This window comes from Podarcis raffonei, chromosome 15 (assembly GCF_027172205.1).
Source record: "Podarcis raffonei isolate rPodRaf1 chromosome 15, rPodRaf1.pri, whole genome shotgun sequence".
Taxonomy (NCBI): domain Eukaryota; kingdom Metazoa; phylum Chordata; class Lepidosauria; order Squamata; family Lacertidae; genus Podarcis; species Podarcis raffonei.
Genome location: NC_070616.1, coordinates 16,549,674 through 16,575,429, shown reverse-complemented (window position 1 = coordinate 16,575,429; position 25,756 = coordinate 16,549,674). Strand labels below are relative to the sequence as shown.

The window sequence follows — 25,756 nt, the reverse complement described above, 5'->3', positions numbered from 1 at the left end:
GCAGAGGAGGGACACCAAGATGATCAGGGGTCTGGAAACCAAGGCTTATGAGGAACGGTTGAGAGAATTGGGTATGTCTGCCCTGGCAAAGAGGAGACTGAGAAGAGAGATGATAGCCATATTCAAATATCCAAAGGGTTGTCACATGGAAGATGGGATTTCAGTGAGCTGACAAAGGATGGACAATTGCCTTTTTTGCAGTGATGGTGCTTTCTAAGCAGCAGGAAGGGTGCTTGCAGGAGATAAGAGGAAGGCTATAGTACCAGCCAAAGGTCTTTCACAGTCAAATACTCCTGAAACCTGCACACACAAAGTCCAAAGTAATTTGAATTTCCCCCCTCCATATGTGGAATTAAATCCAGAGGTGCTCCATCAATTCGCCCTGTCCTGACACTGAATGGTGAACAGGAAGATACTGACCTAAAGCGGATTCCTAATTTTTCTTTTTCCTTAAGGGCAAATACCTCCCCTTTCACAGAATCGTAAAGTTGGAAGGGACCCAAGGGTCATCTAGTCCAACCCCCTGCAATGCAGGGATCACTGCTAAAGAATCCCTGACAGATTATCATTCAACCTCCAACGGAGGAGAGTCCACCCACCACCATTTTGTCATATGACGAATGTGCTTTCCACTCTGGAGGGCAAAGGAATCCGCACAGAATCTGATCTCTTCAAGAAACTGGGCAGATGCTGTCCCATTCATCTGACTCCTGGAGCACTTTCTTCTGCATATCACCACTGGCAATCTTGACTGCAAACCCCCTGGCAAAATCAAGGAAAGCCTCCAAATTGTTCTAGGGCAAAAAAGAAGGGGGTGCAAGAGAGCATGAATGTGGACCCTTTTGCTTGCAGTCAAAGTTTCTAGTCGCTGCCACTTTGGACAAACGGGGAGCCTGCTCAAGTGTCCTTGTACATCTTTTAAGCACCCCCCAAGGCCTAAATGTCAGGTGCTGCTGTGGACGGTTAACAAGACAAAGCTCTTCCCTTGCGTGTCCTGCAGAGATGGCTTGTTCTTCTGAAGACACTGCTTGAGCTTCTCCTGGAAGGAGGTGGTGGTGATGGTGTAGAGGATCGGGTTCAGAGCGCTGTTGATGGGGAGGATGAAGATGACCACCCAAGAGGTCACAGTGCCTGTCCAGAAAGAGGAGTTTGTATTAATATAATCACCCCCTTGCACCCTGTGGTCCCAGGGAGTCTCACAACATTACAACCCAACATTAAAAACAGCTTACAAACAGAAGGTGGGTCTTAAAATGTGCGCCTCAACTGTCAAAGTCCAGGGTAAAGAGGTGTGTTTTCAGCATCCTCCAAAAGCTGTACAATGAGGGTGCCAGGTGCACCTCTGGGAGGAGGGAATTGCACAGCTTAGGGGCTGCCACAAAGAAGACTCTCTCCTGGACTGTCACCTCCTGAGCCTTTAAGGGTGGAGGAGCTAGCAAGAGAGCCTCCTCTACTGATCTCAGCACCAGAGAGGATCTGTAGGGAAGGATGTGGCCTTTCAGGTATTTGGGGCTTGAGTCGTTTAGGGCTTTGAACACTTAACTGTCCTCCGACTAAACATTAGGAAGACCTTCCAGACAGAGATGTGGAACAGACTCCCTTGGAAGGTGATGGACTCTTTCATTGGAAGTTTTTAAGCAGAGGCTGGGTGGCCATCTTTCGGAGATTCTATAGCTGCAGTTCTTGCATGGCAGAGGGCTGGACTAGATGACCCATGGGGTCCCTTCCTACTTATAACTCTATGCTTCTAAGATGAGTAAGGTCAAGGCATCTACCTGGAATGTCCAGGTCCAACAACGAAAGCAGCTTGAGGAGGAAGATGGGGATCCAGCAAAGAGCATTGGTGAAAACGATGAAGAAGAATCTCTTGGCTAGGGCCACCTCCACAGAGACAGCGCTGCGCTCGCCTGTCCTGGCTGCTGTGGTGTGGATGGAGTAGAACATGCTCGCGTAGGCCAGCACAATGATGGCAAAGGCAACCAGGTTCAGACCTGTTGGGCGGAAGGGATAAGAGAAGTCTTAATAGGCTCTGAATTCTGCAGACGCCACTCAGGGCTACTAAAGTTGAAACATGTTTTAAATCTGGAAGCACGTTGACTGACACCTGACTTGTAAAAAAAACAACCCTTTGCTTTCATAAACAAGTAACTGTGAAGAATATATTTACAATATTCTCATTCGTATTCACTTTGTTCCTTATAGAGAGCTCCTGCCAGGTTTTTCCCTGTTAACGTTTAGGGATCTTCCTCTGTCTGTTTCACATCAGACAACTCACACTTAAACACACATTGTCCTCAGCAGTATCCAGAGAAACTTCTCTCAGCAACCATTCTCCCTCACATACATAGAGAGAGAGAAGACAGTTAAATACGAGAGTTACTTGAATAACAGTCACAACAGAATGGAATGGCTCTCTCACATGACTCACAGCCAGCCAATCACATGAGAACTACTGCCAAAGGAAATTTAACATAAGTAAACATCCCCATTTCAGGAAATTCAACCATTATCCTTAACAAAACTGGCATCCAACACAGCAGCATAGGCACCCCCCACCCCCCCTCCAAATCCGTAAAGTTCTCCAGCTGAGTGAGGGGTGCTTACCCAGGAATATCCCTGTGGAATAAACCCGAGCCCCGTGGTGCTCTTTCCCGTCGGACTGGAGCGGAAAGCACACGCCGTTCCTCCCGTAATACGTCCCGAAGGACTCCGTGCACAAAAAGGGCACCAGAGTCAGGGAGAAGCCCAGGAGCCAGATGACCGCCAGGGTGGAGAGAGTCCACTTCTTGCTGGCCCTGTGGTGGCTGAAGGGGAAGACGACGGAGAAGGATTTCTCCAGGGTCATGTAGGTCAGCTGGAACACCGAGACTTCGGAGGAGAGCATGGCCAGGCTGCCCACCAGCTGGCACGCTGTGCTCGCCATCCAGGCTTGGGCGTGCTGGTTGTACTCTCCGGAGAACCTGAGGTCAAAAGCTCCGAGGAAGAAGAGGTAGATGCCCATCAGGCAGTCGGCACCTGCGGGAGAGGCAAGGAGGAGACGGTCGGGTCCCTGTCAAACTACCCCTGCCCTGCTCTTCTTCAGCCTGATCTTAGCTCACAGAGTTGCAGCCAGCTGGACTAGATGACACTTCCTGACTTGACTTCCCTTCTCCCTCCCAAGCTTACAGCAGAGAGATTTGATGGCCAAGGTGTGGTTGCTGTTTTCCGTGGTGATGAAGGACCTGGTGAGGATGACGAAGAGGTTCCCCAAGCAGGTGATGAAGGCGACGACCCAGACGAAGACTCGGAGGACGCCGCTGGCCAGGAGGTTCTCAAAGGAGGAGATGCCGTCCGTGTTGGGCTTGCAGCTGCGGACGTGGGGTGCAAAACTGCAATACTGGAACTTCTTGAAGTAGCTGCCGCAGAGGAGAAGATTTAGAGTCGAGGGGGTGGGAGGTAGTCTTCTCACACAATGCAAATATTATTATTGTTGTTGGTGTTGCTAATTGCATTTATTCTATGAGAAAACTTCCTGGTTTCTGATGAAGTTTGGGGTAACTAACCCCTGCCTCATTCCTCCCTATACACATTTCTTTCCTTCTCCTAATGATACGAGGGGTGGAGCAAAGTATTGCATGACTCAAGTTTCTTATATCTCTTGGTGCACAATGGAAGAAGACACACACACACACACTCCCTAAACCCTAGGATTAAGTTTGCGTGAAAAATAAGTGGCAACCCCCCCCTTGCCTAAGCTCCACCCACTAGGAATGCTTGCTGCTCCCTATGCTACAGGTGGCATGGCCACCGTGAACTGAAGCTCTTGATGACACCTTGTGTTTCTATGCATATAGGAAGATTGTCATGGAACTTCACAGGGAATTGCCATGGAGTCACTGTATGTTTTATTTTTTAGTTTACTTGTACGTCCAGGTCATTGGGCCCCAATGTTTACATTTTCACCCCTATAAATATTAGGGAGGGTGCCAGCAATAAATAACGAACAAAATGGGGGTGATGTGGAGGGCTCCCCTACTCTGAAGTGAAGTGAAATTGGGTAAGCCCTGCAGTTCTGCAGTCTGCCCTGCCCATGCCCCACTCAGAAAATTGCAGCTACTACTAGCTTGTTTTGTAGGGAGCGCCTGCCCTGTGTCAGGGGGCTGCCCCACACTGTGTTTTGAAGCTCTGAAAGGGTGACTTACATGTGATGCAGATTGGTGAGCTTCTCAAACATGCGGCTGTGAATGTTGGGGATCTCCAGTCCTTCCAAGCTCCTACAGAATGAACAGCAACAACGAGACTGAGCTGGCTCTTGCAAGGATTTAAGGAAAACCAACCAATCAGGGTTTTGCTGCTTGGGGCACTTACAGAGAGCGCAGGAGAGGGACATCGTCAAATTCATCTGGATAGATCTGGTGCAGAGGGTTATTTGAAATATTCCTGCAAGGAGGGGAAAGGCATAGGTTGGTGGGTGATGCCTTTGAAAGGAATCTCAGTTATCATCTGCTTAATAAACATAATTTCTAAAAACACAAATTTCAGAAGTTGCAATTGATATTTTGAAAACTTTGACGTTTCGTTTCTGTGCACCTTTAAGTTACTCTTGCTAATAAATTTGAAGGCAGTAACATTAAGCATCTGATGCCTTACAGACAGATGGTTTTGCAAACTGCTTTGAGGTTTTATTACAGTCAATTGAGCCCTACATTCCAAGGAGTTCAGCTAGATGACCCTTCCAGCTCTACTGTTCTATGATGCTACTGCCCTGTCTGTCATCAAAACCTTTGTTTTTTTACATTGTTTTCATATAGAAGCATTGCGCTGCAGAGCTGGAAGGGACCTCAAGGGTCATCTAGTCCAACCCGTTGCAATGCAGGAATCGCAGCTAAAGGATCCCTGGAGCAGCTCCCCAACCTCCACTTAAAAATCTTCAAGATACATACAGCTGCTGCAATTCATGCAAACCCTTGAAAGACGATGGCAGGAGATCCTTCAGCCTGTTGCAGGACAAGTCACTGTTGGAAGAGAAGAAAGGAAAGTTTGAGAAGAGCTGATTCAGGGAAAGCCGGTCAGCGTACCACATTTTTTACTGCTGCACTTGATACTAATATATAGGTCAGTATGGTGTAGTGGTTAGAGAGCAGGGCTACAGCTAGGGAGACCCAAGTTCCAATCCCCACTCAGACATGAAGCTCACTAGGTGACCTGGGGCCAGTCACACCGGGGCCTGTTGGTGGTGGCTCCAGGGAAACCAATAATTTTATCTCCATGGTAACCAGCATGCATCTTGGAGGTAAGGTCTGTTGCATTCAGTACTTTATTTCCTGAGAAGTGGAGCGGCCTGGAGGTTCCGGATTTGAAAGGATGGAAACTTTGGTTGCCGTCATTTCGGTTTTGGAAAAAGCAGCTCAGCAGAGGCTGACCGTTGCAGGAAGGGCAGATTCCCCACTCAGACATAAATGGTCATTGAGGGCAGCAGGGCTGGAGACAAAGGCCATGTTTACACCATCCATTTAAAGCGCTGCGATACCACTTTAAACAGTTATGGCTTCCCCCCAAAGAATTCTGGGAGCTGTAGTTTGTTAAGGGTGCTGGGAGTTGTAAAGAGTCCCACCCCATTCCCCTTCTAGAGAGGTTTAGCAAACTGATGGATGGATTGCATTTCTATCCCAGCTTTTTCTCTCCAAGGAGCTCAGGGTGGTGGCCTTGGTTGTCCTGCACATCATTTAATCTCCACAAAAACCTTGCGTAGGTCAGGTGAATATCAGCAAAAACCAGTCCACAAAGTCACACCCCATGAGCTTCATGGCCAAGCAGGCATTTGAACCCTGATCTCCCAGGACACTCTAAGCACTACACTGCCCTGCCTCTCTTCCCAGGGAACTCTGGGAACTGTAATTCTGTGATGGGACTAGGGAATCTCCTAACAACTCTCAGCCAGAAGATGTAAGTGGGCAGCAGAGAGAGGGCAATGTAGAAATGTCAAAATAAATGAATCCAGATCAACCTTTTCAGGTTAGGTAATGTGGAGCAGGTGCCAGTGGGAGGCACCAGTTGGATTTTCTCCCTCCAGCGACAAACCATCCTGGCCAGGCAGGCCTGGCCAGTTATCGTGAAGGCTTGCCAGATACACTTACAGTTCCACCAGGCTGTTGAGGTCGAAAAAAGTCCCTGCCTGGATCCACTCAATCTTATTCCTGTTCAGCACTCTGGAAGACAAAGGCAAGCAAAGATGAGCATAGGTTCATCATGTGTTATTCTCCCCCCACTTTCTTTTAAAAAAAACAAACACAACAACTTATATTATCCATTCTTTCTCATTTATATACCACCTTTCCTTCAAGTCGCTCCAAGTGTTGTTCTCTCCTTCTCCTCAGTTAACCCTCACAACAACCCTGTGAGGTAGGCTAGGCTGAGATGCAGTGGCCAAGTGGAGTTGTCCTGCCCAACACTCTAACCACTACACCACACTGCCTGCCTCAATCTCGCCACCCTCACAAGGACAACTGGCACACATGGTTCTTCCCCTCCTCATTTAATCCCCACAACAGCCACGTGAGGCAATGAGTGATCTTGTGCCCAGGTCTTGCTTGTGGGGTATCCCTGTTGGGTCATTTGGCTGGCCTCTGTGAGAGAAAAGGATGCTGGGCTAGATGGACCATTGACCTGATCCATCAGGGCTCTTCTGGTGCCTGCATGGAACCTCCAGACCCAGAGGCAGTCTATCTGGATTCCTAGAATGTTGGCTACCTTGAGAACAGGATGCTGGGTAAGTTGGGCCACTTGCCTGACCCAGCAGAGCTCTTCCTATGTGTGGCTCAGAGGAGCCTCTCACAGGGAGGAAAGCCTCTCTCTTGCATCCTGGCTCCTTTGGGATTTAGCCTTCAGCAGTGAAGACAATGAGGAGAATGGAGGGGGAAAGAGCCCCATCATTCCCTTGTTCACACAGAAGGTCTTCGTCTGCTTCATCTCCCCTATAAAACTGTCACTGGGGCAGGGTCAATGGCAGGGGGTGTTTATGCCTCCCATCTTCCCTGTGTTTATCTTTCCGTGATGTTGACATGAGAAGGTCTTGGGGATCACATTCCTGGGCAAAGCCACAGATGATGGAGACGTCACGCTGATGGGAAGGCTGATGGCGCAGACACTCTGGGTTCCATGAGCCCAGTTATACCTTGGGGAGCTCTTGCTGAAACCCTCACCTGAGGCAATGGGGGGGGGGAGGAATGGTGCTTTGTAAGAGATCTGGAGCAGGGTTGTTTTCTGCTGCTCCAGAGAGGAGGCGCCGAGCCAATGGATTCAAATGACAAGAAAGGAGAGTCCGACTAAGCCTTAGGAAGGACTCTCTGACAGTAAGAGCTGTTTGACAGTGGGACAGATTCCCTCTGAAGGTGGTGGACTCTCCTTCCTTGGAGGGTTTTAAACAGAGGTTGAATGGCCACCCATCAGAGATTCTTTAGCCACGATTCCCGCATAGCAGGAGATTGGACTAGATGACCCAAACTCTACAGTTCTATGATTCTGTTAATCCAGTGGTTCTCAAAGGATGTGGTGTACCATACTGGTGTGGCAGGAGAGGATGGTAAGTGTGGCAGGAAGATTCAAGGACAATCAATATTATATTTTGGGAATGATTCATGTTCTTATGTAGCTGCATTGTTTTATACTTCCTGGATGTCCCACGATCATATTATATGTGTTCTATTTTTGTTTTCCAATGTATTTCTTGTCAATAAAAAAAATAATTGGTGGGGCATGAGCAATTTTTTATTCTGAAAGTGTGGCCCGTGAAACAAAAACTTTGGGAACCACTGTATTAATCTGTCAGTTTGGGTCCTACACTCTGCAGCTGCAGAAAACAGGCTTGCTCCATCTTCCATGAGATATTTGAAGGTGGCTCTTATGTCACCTCTCCATCAACTCTTCTCCAAGCTAAACATATACAATTCCATCAACCATTCCTCATAAGGCTTGGTTCCCAGACCCTTGATCCCCTCAATCGCCCTCCTCATCTTGCTGATATCCCACACAAAAGTGGACAGAGCTCAGATTCAGAGCCAGAAGGCCTAATCCTGTCCCTGCCTACATGGATTTCACGTTCTCTGCACGGAACAAAAAGAGACTGGTTCAAGTGTGGCCAACGACTTGCTAAGGCTGGCTGACCCTCCTTGAATATCCATAGAAGCAAGTCAAGAGCTGCGTCCCTTTTGACTCTTGAGAGCTGGACATGTGGAACTGGACATTCCAAGGCTGCCTTTCGTTCCCCCGTCTTGCGGGGAATTTGACATGTGTACAGGGATGATATACACAATGCAGGGCAAGTGGATTGAATCCTCTCCAAGGGAGGCAACAAAACTGTCACACTTCAGAAAAGTGGAATGTGGGTCAGCCCTGCACGTTGTGCAGAAGAAACTCATGGCTTTGTCATGGATGAGGAAAAACGAGCTGAGCTTGAATCCTGGCAAGATGGAGATCCTGTGGTTGAGCTGTTCCCGTGTCTGAGAGACTGCTAAGTTGCCTGTCCGGCCTGAATTCAGTGGCACTCCCCCTGAAAGAGCAGGCTCGCAGTTTGGGGGTGCTTCTGTATCCAACTCTGTCACGGGAGGCTCAGGTAGCAAACCCTCCAAGTGTCCATATTTTCCAGGGACAGTCCCAGATTTACAGAAGCGGTCCCGATGTTATGTACTGAGTTGAATAGGATCCAAATTGCAGCAGTCTGATTGGTCCTAGAATAATAGGATTCAGAATGCAGCAGTCTGATTGGTCCGCAGGAGCCACCCAATCCAACTCCAGGTGGAAGTGAATCTGCAACCTGATTGGCCTACAGGAGAATCCCAGAATGAGCCAATCATGTGGGGCCCATTGTGTAAATAATGTATATAAAGCAGACATTTCGGGGGAACTTCCATTCCTCACTACTATGAGCTGAATAAAGAGCATGAAATTCACACTTGACTCCAAGTATATTTCATCCCAGAATGTCCTGCTTTTCTTTAGGATGCCTCTATTCTCATCAAAGAAATACTGGAGGGTATGACTGAATTACGTGACCCCTTCCAGCTCTACCATTCCTTGATTCTATTATTCTAATCGTTTGGGATCCCAACAGATTGCGATTTGTGCGGCTTAGGCTGTGTGCATGAAAAGCAAAGAGAAATACGATGGGAAGGAGGGAAGACAGTTACACTCACAGAACAGTGACCTCATTGCATCCTCGGAAGCTGGAACTTTGCAGAGTGTGAAGTTGGTTCCCCTCAAGATCCCTGGATGGTGAAGAAAGCAAGCAGTGAATATTTTTTAATCCTGGGAACTGTAGTTTGTTAAGGGCACTAGGAGACCCCTCAGAGAGCTGCAGGTGGTTTATCCATCGTGGAATCGTAGAACTGATCTAGTCCAACCCCCTGCATTGCAGGAAACACATCGATCCCTCTCACCTGGGAATTGTAGCTCCACAAGGGGAAGAGGGGTCTCTTAGTGACTCTCAGCAACATTAACAAACTACACTTCCCAGGATTCTTTGAGGGAATCCATGACCGAAGCAGTATCAGAGTGCTTTAAATATATAATGTAGATGGGGCCACCACCAGAAAGCCAGCCTTGCCTTTGTAAAAGGACTTGAACAATCCCAAGGCTTTCTATTTGATGTTGCCTATCCCAGCCCTTCTCTGCACCCAGCCGGGGTGCCAAGGCCTGACCCCTCCATACACAACAAGCCAAACCCTCCACAGTCTTCAAAAAGGAGGCTGAGACAGGTGACCCTCCTCTACGTGGGTGCAGGTAGACAACAGCAGCACGTCCCTCCGCCTGCCGTCTCTCCTTAAACAGAGCCCTGCTGCCCCCTTCTCCAATCCCACCCTCTAGCCAAAGCAGCTCTCCAGAGCAGAGCTGAACGCAGAGGATGGCTGAACCTTGCCCAAGTCAGATGGGCCCCTCCTGCTCTCTCTGTTCCCCAAATTCAAAGGCAGGAGGAACTCACAGCCAGTTCAGCTTCGGCATTTCTGAACAGATTGACGTGTTGGGGAGGCCTCTCAGGAGGTTGTTGTGCAGGTCCCTGGAATGGAAGGACAAAGGGATCAATGGTGATGGACAATGTGCACCCATGAAAATGGAAAGAAGTCCATGCCAGGGATCATAAGGAGAGGAACTGAAAACAGAATTGCCAAGGCCGTAATGCAGTTAGGGTTAGGGTTGGTGATGGGGTGTTCAGCAGCGAAACAGACTCTTTCAGGAGGTGGTGAGCTCTCCTTCATTGGAGGCTTTTAAACCAAGGCAAAATTATTATTATTATTATTAATAATAATAATAATAATAATAATAATACCCCGCCCATCTGGCGGGGTTTCCCCAGCCACTCTGGGCGGCTTCCAACGGAATATTAAAATACAGTAATCCATCAAACATTAAAAGCTTCCCTAAACAAGGCTGCCTTCAGATGTCTTCTAAAAGTCTGGTAGTTGTTCTCTTTGACATCTGGTGGGAGGGCATTCCACAGGGCGGGTGTCACCTCTGAGAAGGCCCTCTGCCTGGTTCCCTGTAACTTGGCTTCTCGCAGTGAGGGAACCGCCAGAAGGCCCTTGGCACTGGACCTCAGTGTCCGGGCAGAACGATGGGGGTGGAGACGCTCCTTCAGGTATACTGGACCGAAGCCATTTAGGGCTTTAAAGGTCAGCACCAACACTTTGAATTGTGCTCGGAAACATACTGGGAGCCAGTGTAGGTCCAGATGGCCACCTGTCAGGGATTCATTGTAGGGGGGTTGGAGGAGGAAGCCCAGCCAAAGCCAAGCTTTCAGCACCACAGTTCTATGGCTCTATAGTCCGAGTGTAACTTAATATTCCTCCTGTATTTGCTTGCTGTGAATTAAAGACTGTGAGTGCCCCTGACTGAAAACACATGCAGATTTCATTTAAGCATGACATCATTCCCAGGACAGAATCTGGAGCAGAGGATGTGGAAGCAAGACTCCAGTGCCCCCTTTCCCACCCCATAAACTCCATACTTACAGAAATAGAAGCGATTTCAGCCCCTCAAAAGCAGTTGCGAGGATTTCAGTTATGTTGTTGTTCTCCAGGATTCTAGGGTGGGGCGAAATGGAGATCATGGTATGGTGAGCTTACTGATATAGCTCCATCCAGTATGAGACATTTAATCTCAGGGTCGAGGGTTTGAGCCCCACATGGGGCAAAAGATTCCTGCATGGCGGGGGGTTGGACTAGATGACTCTTGTGGTCCCTTCCAACTCCACAGTTCTATGATTCTATGTACTTACAGCCATTTGAGACGAAGCAAGTTGTGGAAGATGCGAGGCTTCAGATGAGTGATGTTGTTGGAATTGAGATACCTGGAATGGCAAGAGAAGGGTTGGGTTTGTTCTGGATAATACAGTCAAGGTTCAGGCTTCCTAATTCCTATGGGGAATAGACAATGGAGGTCTCTTTCCGGCATTCTGGTTTTACAGGTCTATGCCTGATCTGGGGGGGGGTGTCATTATTTCTACCTAGAAAGCTGGAAAACAACAGCACCTGGTACCTGGAAGGAGCCTGGTGAGAGGAGCAGGTGGGGAAAGGGGCAGGGTCCGCTGAGGTGTGGGGCTGGGCTCCCAGTGGGGTGAGGGGTAAAGAAGCAGAGCTCTGAGAACGTTTTTTATGTATGCTACAACAGCAGCAAGAATACTCATCGCAAAGTATTGGAAGACGCAAGATTTACCCACTCTGGAAGAATGGCAGATGAAACTGATTGACTGTATGGGATTGGCAGAAATGACTGGCAGAATCCGTGACCAGGGAGAAGAGTCGACAGAAGAAGATTGGAAAAAATTTAAGGACTATTTACAGAAATATTGTAAAATTAAGGAATGTTGAATGATGCTGGATTGAAATTGAGTGGTTTCTAGCTGTAATGATATAAAGGAATATGAAAAAAAGGATTGGATAGAAAACAAGGTGTTATTATAAGCTGTAATGCTTTAAGTTAAGGATTTGCTGAACAAATAATTTGAATTGGAATACAAGAAGTGGAGGTATGAGGAGGTCAGAGAAATATGTTATTGAAAAGTATGTATTATGAACTATATGTTTTTTAAAAAAAATTTGTTTGTTTTTTGTTTGCATAAAAAATTGAAAACTTTAATAAATATCTTTTTTTAAAAAAAGAAGCAGAGCTCTGCATCCAACAAGGAAGGGGCTACACGAAGGCAAAGTTCTCTTTGCCCCAGACAAAGCATGTGTAGAGCCTGCTACCCATAGCTGTCAACTTTCAGATTTGAAAATAAGGGATCAGCAGCCTCACCTGTCCCGGGGACAGTCTACGGGATATCTAACAATCTGGGATAGCAGCAGGAAGCAGTGGGAAATGGCGCTGGGATAAGGGAATTTCCCGCAAAAAAGGGAAGGTTGACAGCTATGCTCCTACCTCCAAGCCATCCATAGACAACACAAAGTCATAGAATCATAGAGAATCATCTCTCTGTGTGTGTCCTCCTGCACCTGCTCTTCCCTCCAATCCTGCCTCTGCCTCTTGTCTCCTGGCTGTTACTGGATCCCCCAGATCACTGATTCTGCCTTCCACATCAGTCCCCAATGCCACTTTTCCCAGCCACCACTCCTCAGTATCCAGCCAGTCCCTGACACCCTGTTAACCTATTGGAATGTGTAAAGCTGGGGTAGGCAAGGTGGTTCCCCCCCCCCCCACAGAAGTCTTTCTTTCCTTTTTGCATGACCTGCCTGATCCCATGCAGCAAAACCAAAGCTCATCACTCACAGCTTCTTGAGCTTCACAAGTCCAGCAAATGCAGAGGCGGATATTGACTGGATCCTGTTATCTTGTAGGAAGCTGTTTGGGGAAAAAATTATACAAAAGTGAGATATCCTCAGGATTAATATTGTATCCATGGTATTCCTGCCCCCTCCCACCAGAACCTAGGAAATCAATCATGGATTCGTAGAATTGTGGCATTGGAAGGCACCCCAAGAATCTTGTAGTCCAACCCCCTGTGATGCAATGATCGCAAAGGCCAGCGCTCATTCTCGGATTAGTTGCATTTTACACCTGAGGGTTCCACATTGGCTCAGGAACATTTAATTCCAGGCTGGAGACATTTCATTGTTGTTGTTGTTTTAAAAAAGAACACTATGAAAACAGAGGGTTCTAAAATGCAGATTTTTAAAGGCTGGTATCAAATTTCCTGCATAGGCTGTGCAGCTCACACAATCGTCAGACTGCAGAGTTGTAAGGGTCCCGAGGGTCATCTAGTCCAACCCCCCCTGCAAGTTGCAGAAATGTAGGGATTGGGTATCATACTTACAGTAACTCCAGTTGCTCATAGGCAATGAACTGAAAGTCCAGCAGGGAAACGATCTCATTATTCTTCAGATCTCTAAGAAAAGTAGAACAAAAAGTGACTCCAGCAGCTGCGAAGGCGGTTTCACACATTACACAGCAACAAACCCAGGTTTGCAAATGAATGTATGTGCACCACAGAGGCATGGTCAATCCTGGCCCTCTGTATAAAACAGGTGTCTATAAACACCTGTTGGATTCATTCACACTTTAGGTGCAGACCTAGAGACAGAATAATCGGGAGATTTTGCTGAATGCCCAGAGTCGTCCCTAACAACTGAATGACCCAGAATGGTGGGGGGAAGGAATGAATCTTTGGACAAAAATCAGATGTGACTGCAAAAAAAAAAATCAAATTTATATATTTTTTAATTACCTTTTAATAACACTCCCAGTTAAATATACTGTTGAGATTAGCAAAATGACAGACAGAAACCTCAGGGCAAAATCCTGAGTGCAATGGTTAAATGGCTGCTGGTCAGATTCTTAACTGCTCTTTTGAAAAGATAGGAAGTTGGCCATGATTCCTGCATTATTGCAAGGGGTTGGACTAGATGACTCTTGTGTCCCCTTCCAACTCTACAACTCTGTAATTCTCCTACATCGCAGTATCAACCTTTCTCCCTGCAATTTAACCCCATTGCTCTCTGCCTGAATTTAAAATCACCACCCCACTTGTGAGCCCACCTGGCAGGAGGCTCTGGCAGGTGCCAGCATCACACCTGTGTACAGAATCATAGAATCTTGGAAGGGACCCCAAGGCTGGTCTAGTGCAACCGTTTGCAATGCAGGAGTGCCATTTCCTCTGCCCCACATATATTTTTTTTTCCAAGTGAATTTTCAGAGTCAAAGGGAATGTATGGTGCTATTACAATTTGTTGGAAAAGAATATGTAAGGAAAACAATAAAAATGCCCCACATATTTCCACCTGCCTTGGGGTGCGGAGAGTGGCTTTGGTCTGCATAGCCTTAGCTCCTTGCTGTTGAATGAAGCCACCTCCACACACCCCATGGCGTTCCTCCTCCACCCCTGTGCCAGCTGCCCAAAGACTAGGTTGGCAGGGACATCTCACCCGCCATTACTCACAGCTCTGTCACGCTGGGTGAGACCTGGGGTACGGCACGCAGGCCCTGATCCTGACAGTTCACGGCGGTCCCCGAACACCCGCATCCGACTGGGTACTGATTTAGGGCTGGAGGGAACAGAGCGGAGGCCAGCTAAGAGTCCAGAAATGGAATAATGATGATTTTGCACAAGGAACAGGGTGGTGGGGGCGAGGGCAGATTAGGCAGGAAAAGGGATGGCAGGAAAAGGGATGGCAGGGTGAAGATGGCTATGGATGGAAACAATCGCAGAATCAAAGAATTGCAGGGACTCCCCCAAGGGTCATCTAGCCCAACCCATGCTGTGGGTGGTATGAATGTGGCCGCACACAAAAATATACTCACTGCAGTTGGCCACTCTCGATCCATCACTTGTCCTGCTGCTGCTGCTGCCGTTGTTGCTGAGAAGTTCATTGAAAATCTTGGGCCACCCAACATCATTCACTGCAAGGAAGGATTCAGATTCTGTTATGGATGGAAGTTCAGGCACCTGAGCCTCATCCTCTCCCTCAGTACTTAGCATAGTTAGTTAGTTAGTTAGTTAGTTAGTTAGTTAGTTAGTTAGTGAGTTAGTTAGTTATAGAGCCCAATTTTCCTCCAGGGAGCTCAAGGTGACCTATGTACTTTCCCTCCCCAATTTAGTCTTACAACAACATCCCTGTGAGGTAGATTAAGCTGAGAGTCAGTGACTGGCCTCCAGGGTCATCCAGTGAGCTGCATGGCCAAGCAGGGATTTGAACCCTGGTCTCTCCCAGGTCTTCGTCTGGTGCTCTAACCACTACACCACACTGGCTCTCTTTGTCAGGGAGCCTTGGCCCATGTACCAAGACCACCAAGCTCCCTTCTTCCCATACATACACCTGCATTCCCAACTTGAGAAGTGGAAACCAAAGGTTACCCTAAAGTTTCTCCTTAACAGTTGCCACCAACTTTGGACTTCAGGAGACCTGAACTCTGGGGCCACCGAAAACCTGAATCTCACAGCTGAGCTTTATCTTCGTAATGCTACAATTCTGTGATTGGGGGTTTATAAGCAGAATCTGTCAGAGATTCTGGACCTGTGATTCCTGCACTACAGGGGGTTGAATTCGATGACTCGTGAGGATCCCTTCCAACTCTACGATCCTGTGATTCTAGGAATCTCTGAAGGCTCCCAGGGCCACCAAAGGTTAGAATGCTTTCTTTGGCCACCTCTTGAGGGGGGAAAGCCTCACAGAGTCTAAGAAGAAATTACCACAGTTCTCTTCGTCGGCTCCGTCGTCGCAGTTGATCACCCCATTGCAATGGAGAAGTTGAGGTAAGCAAACGGTCATGTTTTCGCATGGGAACATTCCGGAAGAACAGCCGCCATGATCTGGATGAGAGTCAGCCGGAAAAGCCTCTGTCAAAGGGGAATTTGAGACAAAACACCAGAAATATTATATCCCGCTTCTTCATGTTTAGACAGTAATAGTGACATGCTTTCCCTGAGCATATAAAGAGTGCCAGTCTTGCAAGTATAGGGAATGTCCCTAGGGAGGGAGTACCAGGAGTAAGGAAGACTAACTTCTGGGGGAGCAGGCTGGCCCTATTCAAAATGTTGATGTCCACTAGCCATGGGGGCTTCACAGTCATTTTGCTTGTTTGTTTACGTTTATTTATGCCTTGATAACCCACTTTTCCTCCAAGGAGCTCCAGGTGCCATACATGGCTCTCCCTCCTCTCATGTTGTATTCACAACAACCCTGACTCCCAACGTTACACTCAGTGAGCTTCATGGCTGAGTGGGGTATTTGAACCCGGATCTTCCACATCCTGGTCCTATACCTTAACCACTACACCACTCTCAAGGGGCTTGTGTTCTGCCCTTCAGAAATGTCAGTTTTGATCAAGGAGGTGTCTTCACAGGCAATTAAAACCGAAGTCTATTCTGTCACAAGGGCTGTGTTGTGTAGTGGTTAGAGTGTCAGATTAGGACCTGGGATTTGCAGGTGGGACTCACCTTCCCCAGTTGGACTGTGCCATGATTCCTACATTGCAGGGCGTTGGACTCTACAATTCTTTGAGTCTATGATTCACTGGATTCTTGAGCAGTGATTTCTGCATTGCGGAGGGGCTGGACTAGATGACCCCTGGGCTCCCTTCCAGCTCTACAGTTCTATGATCCTGTGATTCTAACCTAGCTTGCTCAAACGATGACCGACTGCAGTCCATTAGATGCCCCCAGGCAGACAGCAAGAAGCTAAAGGTTTGCTCTACTGGGCCAGAGTCATCCTGAGGATTCGAGACCAGGTCTACGTGCAAGAAAGATCATCACATTGGGACAGGGAGGGGGGAGAGGACCTGAAAAAATTCCCAAAGTTGACATCCCATGAGCTATTGTTCGCTTACAGGCAAGGCATTTTTTCCACATCAGCTCTGAATTATGGCCCACATTTCAACTGCCTTGTTGACTACTCTTCGCCAAAGTTAGAAATAGACGGCAAATATTTGGGAAGGCCTGAAGCTCTGCAAAAAAACCCTGTCCCTTTGAGGCCCAACAGCAGCTTACCCAAATTTACTATTGTTTGTATCTGAAATGTTTGCTCTTGGGGAGGATTCGGGGACAGGGGAAGGATCCTAAATCCCAACAAAACCTGCAGGAGTTAAATCAACCTTCTGCAAACTACTTAAAAGTCTTGGGCCTGGAGCAAAAGTTTCCCTGCAGCTTTGATTAATCGCTCTCCAAACATGAGAGCTGGTCCAGGAGTTGTTGGGAGTCTGGACCGTAAAGAATACCAGAAGTATGAGTCCAGCTGTCAACATCTGAGCACCTTCTAAAGCGGGGGGGGGGGGTGTTCCAATGCATGGCCCAAGTGTGACCGTTTCTGGTGATCGTCAGCAACGTTTGGACTCTGTCAGAAGGTGGTGCATGCTCCATCACTGGAGCTTTTCAAACAGAGGTTGGATAGCCATCTGCCTGGGATTCTTCAGCATGCAATTCCTGCAATGCAGTAGGATGGACTAAAGGACCCTTAGGGATCCCTTTCAACTGTGCAATTCTATGATTTTAAAATGTAACTGCATTTTGCTTCCTGCAGGGCAGGGCAAAATGGGGGCTCTTCCTTTTCCACCTACAGAACTTGACCAGACAGGCAGCTGAATTCCACGTCAAGCCCAGCAAGTGGTCCACACTCTTCATGGCATCTGAGGGCAGCCTCCTAGTTTAGCTGGCCACGGGATACACGTTATGTATTCAGTGGTCTGTGTTTGCCTGAGCTTGAGTCTGGACTAAGGATTCTGAGCTCCTGTGTTCTGATTCGATACGTGTTGTCTAATCACAGAACATTTCAGGATTTGGGCCTCTGCCATTGACCCTTGAACTCTGAGTCATGATTCGCAGTTTGGAAGTTTAGACAGCCAATCATTTTGGGAGTGGGAGTGGACCTCTGGATGCAAACGGGATCCGTTCCAGAGCCCCGTTCGCATCCTGAAGCGTATGTAAGACGCGACTGCACATGCGCAGGTCGCGTTTCGTCGCTTCCACACATGCGCGAGATGCCATTTTGAGCGTCTGCACATGCACAAGCGGCAAAACCCAGAAGTAACGCGCTCCGTTACTTCCAGGTCGCCGCGGAGCGCAACCCAAAAATATTTAAGCTGAAGCATATTCATCCCGAGGTATTACTGTACAGTGGTGACACAATTTCTGTTCTCATCCTGAAGCAAAGTTCTTAACCTGAGGTATTATTTCTAGGTTAGCCAAGTCTGTAACCTGAAGCGTCTGTAACCTGAAGCGTATGTAACCTGAGGTACCACTGTATAAGCAGTTGCTTTGCCTCTGTTTCCCAGTTATGTAGTTCAATAAAGGTTCTTGCTGTTATCACTGTGCCTTGCCCTATGGGAACCCACCTATACTTCAGTACACACAGAAGAAATCAGCCAGGGATCTGCCACCACTGCCCTCCCACTTCCCCCAGCATCCGCTACCTGAGGCAGGCAGCCCACTTTGCCCAATGCTAGGGCTGGGCCGATTTAACGAGCCAGTGCCATTTGTTTATTAGATTTCCATCCCACCTTTCCTCCATGGAGCTCAAGGTGGCGACACATGAGATTCCTTCCTCCTCCCATTTCATTTTCTCTCCACAACAACCCCGTGAGGTAGATTAGGCTAAGAGAGACTAATTGGCCCAAGGTTGACCAATGAGCTTCGTAACTGGGTGGGGATTTGAACCCTGGACTCTCCTAAGTCCTAGGCCAACATTCTGACCACACTACCACACTGGCTGCCTGGTGAAATCTCAGAAACCAGAGGGTGACTCAACAGGAAAGTTGCCTCTCCATGATTGTATGAGTGTACATCTCAACAGTTTGCACGCACAGGCAAGCAGGTGTCGTACACTCATTGAACAAAATGTGTGGATGCAACAGTGGAATATTGTAGAATATGATCACAGCGTGGTCATTGCTGTTTCTTGACTCCTAACAACTGTAGGAGCAGAAGATCATTTAATCCATTAGCAGTGGACCAACGTTCGCCGTAAATGTTGACGCAAGCAGACTTCGCAGGATCCGTGCTGAATGGCTGGTTCACTCAAGCATTTCCGAGCATTGGACATCACACATAAACAGACTCACTCATGCAAAGGAGGGACACGACATCCGCAGAGCTGAAGGAAGGGGGGGCAGCTGCCACGAATACCAAACGGATAAAGAAATGCTCGGGGTTACATTCTTTTGGGGGTGAAGATACTCAAAGGAATGAGTTCTCTCTGGGTTCACACAATGCTTCTGGTTGAGGAGATCCTGGGAGGAAGGGAGAAAGGCAGCACAAGCCTAGAGGGAGCCGCAGGGCATCACAACTATGACATAGTGAATTGAGCAGAACAGAAGGCAAGAGGGATGCTGAATTTTGGCCTCTCACAGGGCTCTGCTCCTGCTCTGGTCCTGCTTGTAGAGTCCCCTTTGGGGCATCTGTTTGGACACTGGGAGAAGAGGATGCTGAACTAGATGAGCCATTGGCCTAAACCAATGGTTTTCAATCAGTGGGCTGTGGCACCCTGGGGTGCCTTGAATGCTGGCCAGGGGTGCCACGAGCAACACTGGCCTCTGTCGCTCTTTCATTTCCTCCTTCCTCTGATGCCCTTTCATGTTTTTGCCTTCCAAAGGCTTCTACAGCTGTTTGTTGCAGCAGCCCTGGCTACAAGTTCTGCAAGCAAATGGTGCCTCTGGGGCTGATTGCCAGGAGCTGAGGAAGCTTTGGAGTAAGCAAGCAAGCGGGCGAGAGAGCCCAGCCAACCAGTCTGCCAGCCCTTGCTGTTGGGAAGGGATGGACAAGTGGGAGGCTGGGCAGACAGGCAGTGTGCTGGCCTATCTTGTCCTTGTTGTGTGCAAGGTCTACCTGGGAGCTCAGTGCCCAGGGCTGAAAGGGAGTCTTTCCAACATGTAGGCACAGCAGTGCCCACTGCTGCCTCCCAAGGTAAGGTGCTGGTCTCACATCCACCTTTGGCCAGTCTCTGTTGGGCTGCTAAGGCTGGGGGCATCTTCTTCCCAGGCCCCTGTGGGGCAATGCGAGGAGGCACCTCTCTTTGGGGCAGAGGGTACAGTTCAGAGACCAGGGGTGGCATCAGCGGCTGCTCAGAAGACTCCCAAGGCGAGAGGAGAGGAGGCTGAGGGAACACTCCACAAGGGAGGGTGTTCAAAAAAGGGTGAGAGGCTGCCAGCTCTGCGGACAAAGGGTGGCATAACCGGGCTCCTGAGCCCCACAGGGGTGCCACAGAAAAAAACGTAGTGGTCAAGGGAACCGTGGACTCAAAAAGGGTGGAAACCTCTGGCCTTAACCACCAGGCTCTTCTGAGGCTCTTGTGGAACCTCTGGGCCAAAAGGCAGGCTATCTATACAGCGGAAAGGAGCAGCCAAGCATACTAGGACTCAATTTCTCAACTTTAAGAAAGCCGACTTCATAAAACTTAGGGAAGTGCTGGGTGAGATCCCATGGACAGTAATACTAAAAGGAAAGGGAGTTCATGATGGCTGGGAGTTTGTTAAGAGGGAGATAGTAAAAGCACAACTTCAGGCAATACCATTGAGACGGAAACATGGAAGGTGCCTAAAGAAGCCAGGGTGGCTATCTAAAGAACTTTTAACTGAGTTAAGATTAAAAAAGGATGTGTACAAAAAATGGAAAAGGGGGGAAACCACCAAAGAGGAATTCAAACAAATAGCCAGCACGTGTAGACACAAAGTCAGAAAAGCTAAAGCACAGAATGAACTCAGGCTTGCTAGAGAGGTTAAAAGCAACAAAAAAGGCTTTTATGGGTATGTTCGTAGCAAAAGGAAGAACAAAGAAACAGTGGGGTCACTCAGAGGAGAAGATGGTGAAATGCAAACAGGGGACACAGAAAGGGCTGAACTCCTCAATGCCTTCTTTGCCTCAGTCTTCTCCGATAAAGAAAACAATGCCCGACCTGAAGAATTTGGAGCAAATGATTCAGCAGAGGAAACACAGCCCAGAATAACTAAGGAGATAGTACAAGAATACTTGGCTAGTCTAGATGTATTCAAGTCTCCAGGGCCAGATGAACTGCATCCAAGAGTATTAAAAGAACTGGCAGATGTGATTTCAGAACCACTGGCAGTCATCTTTGAGAATTCCTGGAGAACAGGCGAAGTCCCGGCAGACTGGAGGAGGGCAAATGTTGTCCCTATTTTCAAAAAGGGGAAAAGAGAGGACCCAAATAATTACCGCCCAGTCAGTCTGACATCAATACCAGGGAAGATTCTGGAGCAGATCATTAAGCAAACAGTCTGTGAGCACCTGGAAAGGAATGCTGTGATCACCAATAGTCAGCATGGATTTCTGAAAAATAAGTCATGTCAGACTAACCTGATCTCGTTTTTTGACAGAATTACAAGCCTGGTAGATGAAGGGAACGCAGTGGATGTAGCCTACCTTGATTTCAGCAAGGCATTTGACAAGGTGCCCCATGATATTCTTGTAAAGAAGCTGGTAAAATGCGGTCTTGACTATGCTACCACTCAGTGGATTTGTAACTGGCTGACTGACCGAACCCAAAGGGTGCTCATCAATGGTTCCTCTTCATCCTGGAGAAGAGTGACTAGTGGGGTGCCACAGGGTTCTGTCTTGGGCCCGGTCTTATTCAACATCTTTATCAACGACTTGGATGATGGACTCAAGGGCATCCTGATCAAATTTGCAGATGACACCAAACTGGGAGGGGTGGCTAACACCCCGGAGGACAGGAACACACTTCAAAACGACCTTGACAGATTAGAGAACTGGGCCAAAACAAACAAGATGAATTTTAACAGGGAGAAATGTAAAGTATTGCACTTGGGCAAAAAAAATGAGAGGCACAAATACAAGATGGGTGACACCTGGCTTGAGAGCACTACATGTGAAAAGGATCTAGGAGTCTTGGTTGACCACAAACTTGACATGAGCCAACAGTGTGACGCGGCAGCTAAAAAAGCCAATGCAATTCTGGGCTGCATCAATAGGAGTATAGCATCTAGATCAAGGGAAGTAATAGTGCCACTGTATTCTGCTCTGGTCAGACCTCACCTGGAGTACTGTGTCCAGTTCTGGGCACCACAGTTCAAGAAGGACATTGACAAACTGGAACGTGTCCAGAGGAGGGCAACCAAAATGGTCAAAGGCCTGGAAACGATGCCTTATGAGGAACGGCTAAGGGAGCTGGGCATGTTTAGCCTGGAGAAGAGGAGGTTAAGGGGTGATATGATAGCCATGTTCAAATATATAAAAGGATGTCACATAGAGGAGGGAGAAAGGTTGTTTTCTGCTGCTCCAGAGAAGCGGACACAGAGCAATGGATCCAAACTACAAGAAAGAAGATTCCACCTAAACATTAGGAAGAACTTCCTGACAGTAAGAGCTGTTCGACAGTGGAATTTGCTGCCAAGGAGTGTGGTGGAGTCTCCTTCTTTGGAGGTCTTTAAGCAGAGGCTTGACAACCATATGTCAGGAGTGCTCTGATGGTGTTTCCTGCTTGGCAGGGGGTTGGACTCGATGGCCCTTGTGGTCTCTTCCAACTCTATGATTCTATGATTCTATGATTCTATGATTCTATGATTCTAGATCTCCAAGTTGTTACATACCCTCCACCATTTTGGGAGGGCAAAGCGGGACACCCACCATCACCATCCAACCCTCCCAATCTCTGCTGTCCTTAGCCCCTCCTCCCACCTCCTGATCTCTGCTTGCCCTCACCCACCTGCTGAATGTTATGATGCCAAAAATATGGGGGAAATGTGCAAAAATGCATGATGGGGGAGGGGAGGAGATGTCCTGAGAGAAATTGAAACTGAGAGTCAATGACCAGTTTGCATGAAACTGATCAGATGCTGCCATTCCCCTGCCTGATGCTCTCCAAACTCCCATCGTTTCCAGCCAGGGTAGCCATTTGATGATGCAAACTGATCTAGAGTTGTGGTCCAAAGAGGGTTGAGAACCAGTGTGGCGTAGTGGTTAGAGTGTCAGACCAGGACCTGGGAGAGACGGGGGTTCAAATCCCCACGCAGCCATGAAGCTCACTGGGTGACCCTGGGCCAGCAGTCACTGCTTCTCAGCCTAACCAACCTCACAGGGTCATTGTGGGGATGAAATGAGGAGGGGGAGGAGAACCAAGCCACCTTGAGGAACCAAGCCTTTCTTGGAGGAAAAGATGGGCAAGAAAAAAATATAAATAAATAAATAAATATTCTGCCTTTTGCCAACCCATCAGCGCCAACCCATCGGGGCAACCCAGCACTTAACATTTCCCCTCCCATGACTGATATGTTGGGTTCTGTGCAAGAGGAGAAAAGGGTGGGGTTTTTTTAAAAAAAAAAGAAACAGCCACTTACTTGTAACCATCTGGAGGATCACCAGAAACAGCATCATGGTGAACTTGGAAATCATCACTCCAGGAAAGGAGGAATCTTTAGAGGCGCCCCCTCCCCAGGAAAGATGCTTCTGTCTCTTCTACTCTGCTAGGATCCCGCACAAGGTGACAGCTGCCTTCTCTGCAAATGTTTTGTCGCTTGCCGAACAATCCCAATGAGGTCTGTTGAACAGGAACTGCATCCTTGAGTCAAAGAATATCCCCAACCGCCAACCACTCTGGTGCTGTCAACAGCTTCTGCTGGGGAGCCCCAGATCCCCTTTCAAGGCTGTTTCGAAGGCTGACAACCACAAGCGCCTGGCTCCCCTTGTGATGTAATAAAAAGTGGAAAAGGAATAAAATACAGGCAGCTTGATGGTTACTTCTTTCTGCTTCTCCTGCTGCAGGTCATTTTGAAACGGAATAAATAAATGCCTTTGTGTGTGTGTCTAACTTTTTCTCTGTTGAATAGGGAGCCCGCTGGAAGGTTTCTCTTCAGACTGTCCAGATGGGGACTATAAGATATAGAAAAGAGGAGGAGGAGGAGGAGAGTCCACAGTCCACAGTTCTTCCCCATCAACCCTGGTGGCTCTCTCTGTAATACTTGACAGAAGGGCCCTCTGCTGGACTGGCCACTGAATGAAAACTTGCTACATAGAATCATAGACTTGTACAGTCAGAAGAGACCCCCAAGGGGCATCTAGTCAAACCCCCTGCAATGTGGGAATCACAGCTCAAGAATACCTGGCAGATGGCCAGTCAACCTCTGCTTGAAAACCTCCAAGGAAGGAGAGTCCACCATCTTCAGAGGGAGTCTGAGATGCCCACTTTGGAACAACTCTGGGCTGCTGTCGTTTTCCTAAGGAGGCAAAGCAGATCTTACTCTGTCTTTATTTCCAAGTTAAATACGCTCTCCAAGGCAAAGTGTCCTTTTTTCACCCTGGTTTGTGGGTTTTTTACTGGACCAGTCTTTTCAGCATAACTTTCCCAAAAGTCTAATGAAACCAGCTCCTGGAAGATTTTAAACAGCTTGTATTTTTAAGACACGCTGCTTATTTAAGGTTCCAAAACAGCTTGAAGGGAAATACTGCAGAACATCCAGATCAGCTATAGTGGTTTAATTTTCAAAGGTGAAGCCAGGCTGTTTGCATGTGGGGGCCCATGAAGATGAGAGAAGGAAGCAGACTAACAGAGATGCATGATTGGCAGTGGGGAGAGATTTGAAAGCCTGGCTTATAAGTTGGTCATGGGGACATCAGAAGTAAATTCTTGGAATGGCACTAAGAACATAAGAGCCTTCTGGATCAGGCAAGTGGCCCATCTACTCCAGCATCCTAGAATCCTAGAATTGGAGAACTGGAAGAGACCCTGAGGGTCATCTAATTCCAACCCCCTGCAATGTAAGAATCACAGCTAAGGAATCCCTGATGGGTGGCCACCCAATCTCTCTTTGAAAACCTCCAAGAAAAGAGAGTCTACCTTCTGGGTTCTCACAGTGGCTGACCATATGCTCCAAAGGGAAACCCACAAGCAGGATTCGAGTGCAGAGGCACTCTCCCCTCCTGTGGTCTCCAGAAACTGGTATTCAGAAGCATCATCAGCTTCTGAAACAACATGAGCAGCTCACATAAAGCGACAGTTCTTAACCGGACTTCAGCAGCCAGCAAAAGTGACACGTATCATTATCAACCGAAACTCCAGGGAGGAAATTCATGCTCTGTATTCAGAGCTGATCATGTTCCTTCTGGTCCTTAGCAATTCTCAGGCAGCTGGCTATTAGGGGTGCAATAAAAGCTACCCTGACTCAGAGAGGAATTACCATAAAATCTTCTGCAAAGGATGTTCACATGGAGCGACTGAAATTGCATCCGGCAAAGCTTGCTTCCCCAGAGGGCTTATCTCAAGTGGACAGAAAAATCTCACAGGCCTTACTCTAATGCCAGCCAAATAAAAAATAAAAATATCAGTTTTAGCTTGCAGCAGGAAATGCAGCCACCAGCCACCATTAAGGGTGGATAGATTGGTAACTGCTTGGAACAAATAGTTTTAAGGTATCAATTCACATCTGAAATTGGAGCCCGCTGGATCAGGCCAAAAGAGGCCCATCTAGTCCAGCCTCCTCTTCTCACAGCACTGTGCATAAGAACTGCAACAGGAGAACAGCTCCAGTCTCTGCAGTCACAAACAGAGCTGGTCCCTTTTAAATAAGTGCTCTGATGTGTTCAGCACCTGGCTGTTGGAGGTGCATTTTCTTATTGAGACAGGTGCTACTTCAGAATGGTGGGCACTCTGGGGTTGCAAGCAGAGAGCGCAAACAGCCCTGCCCCCCCCCCCCGAAAAACAGGGAGAGGGATACCAGGGGCCCATTTGAATCACAGAATCATAGTACTGTAGAGTTGGAAGGGACCCCAAGGGTCATCTAGTCCAACCCCCTGCAATGCAGGATTCACAACTCATTCCATGGAGTCTTTGAA

At 47.9% G+C, this 25,756-nt stretch overlaps 1 protein-coding gene across 1 annotated transcript; it reads right to left on the bottom strand.

The window, feature by feature from the left end:
• Nucleotides 1-577: 577 nt before the first annotated feature.
• LOC128402831 (relaxin receptor 1-like) lies at nucleotides 578-23,834 on the bottom strand. Its single transcript, XM_053367228.1, has 18 exons — nucleotides 23,266-23,834; nucleotides 15,656-15,802; nucleotides 14,767-14,865; nucleotides 14,405-14,510; nucleotides 13,283-13,354; nucleotides 12,739-12,810; nucleotides 11,249-11,320; nucleotides 10,983-11,054; nucleotides 9,956-10,030; nucleotides 9,171-9,242; nucleotides 6,117-6,188; nucleotides 4,923-4,994; nucleotides 4,348-4,419; nucleotides 4,182-4,253; nucleotides 3,166-3,395; nucleotides 2,605-3,015; nucleotides 1,776-1,991; nucleotides 578-1,131 (listed from the first exon to the last, which is right to left on the bottom strand). Exons 1-18 carry the CDS (start codon nucleotides 23,318-23,320, stop codon nucleotides 944-946), a joined length of 2,175 nt encoding a protein of 724 aa, XP_053223203.1. The 5' UTR covers nucleotides 23,321-23,834; the 3' UTR covers nucleotides 578-943.
• Between the last annotated feature and the right edge of the window lie 1,922 nt (nucleotides 23,835-25,756).

What these genes read in the sequence shown, in the direction of transcription:
- LOC128402831 (XM_053367228.1), bottom strand. Translation starts at nt 23,320, where the DNA reads ATGATTTCCAAGTTCACCATGATGCTGTTTCTGGTGATCCTCCAGATG. An exon ending in GGCCATCAAATCTCTCTGCT is followed by an intron (nt 3,016 to 3,165) that starts GTAAGCTTGGGA and finishes CCTCTCCCGCAG; the next exon opens with GTGCCGACTGCCTGATGGGC. An exon ending in TTCCACAGGGATATTCCTGG is followed by an intron (nt 1,992 to 2,604) that starts GTAAGCACCCCT and finishes TCCGCCCAACAG; the next exon opens with GTCTGAACCTGGTTGCCTTT.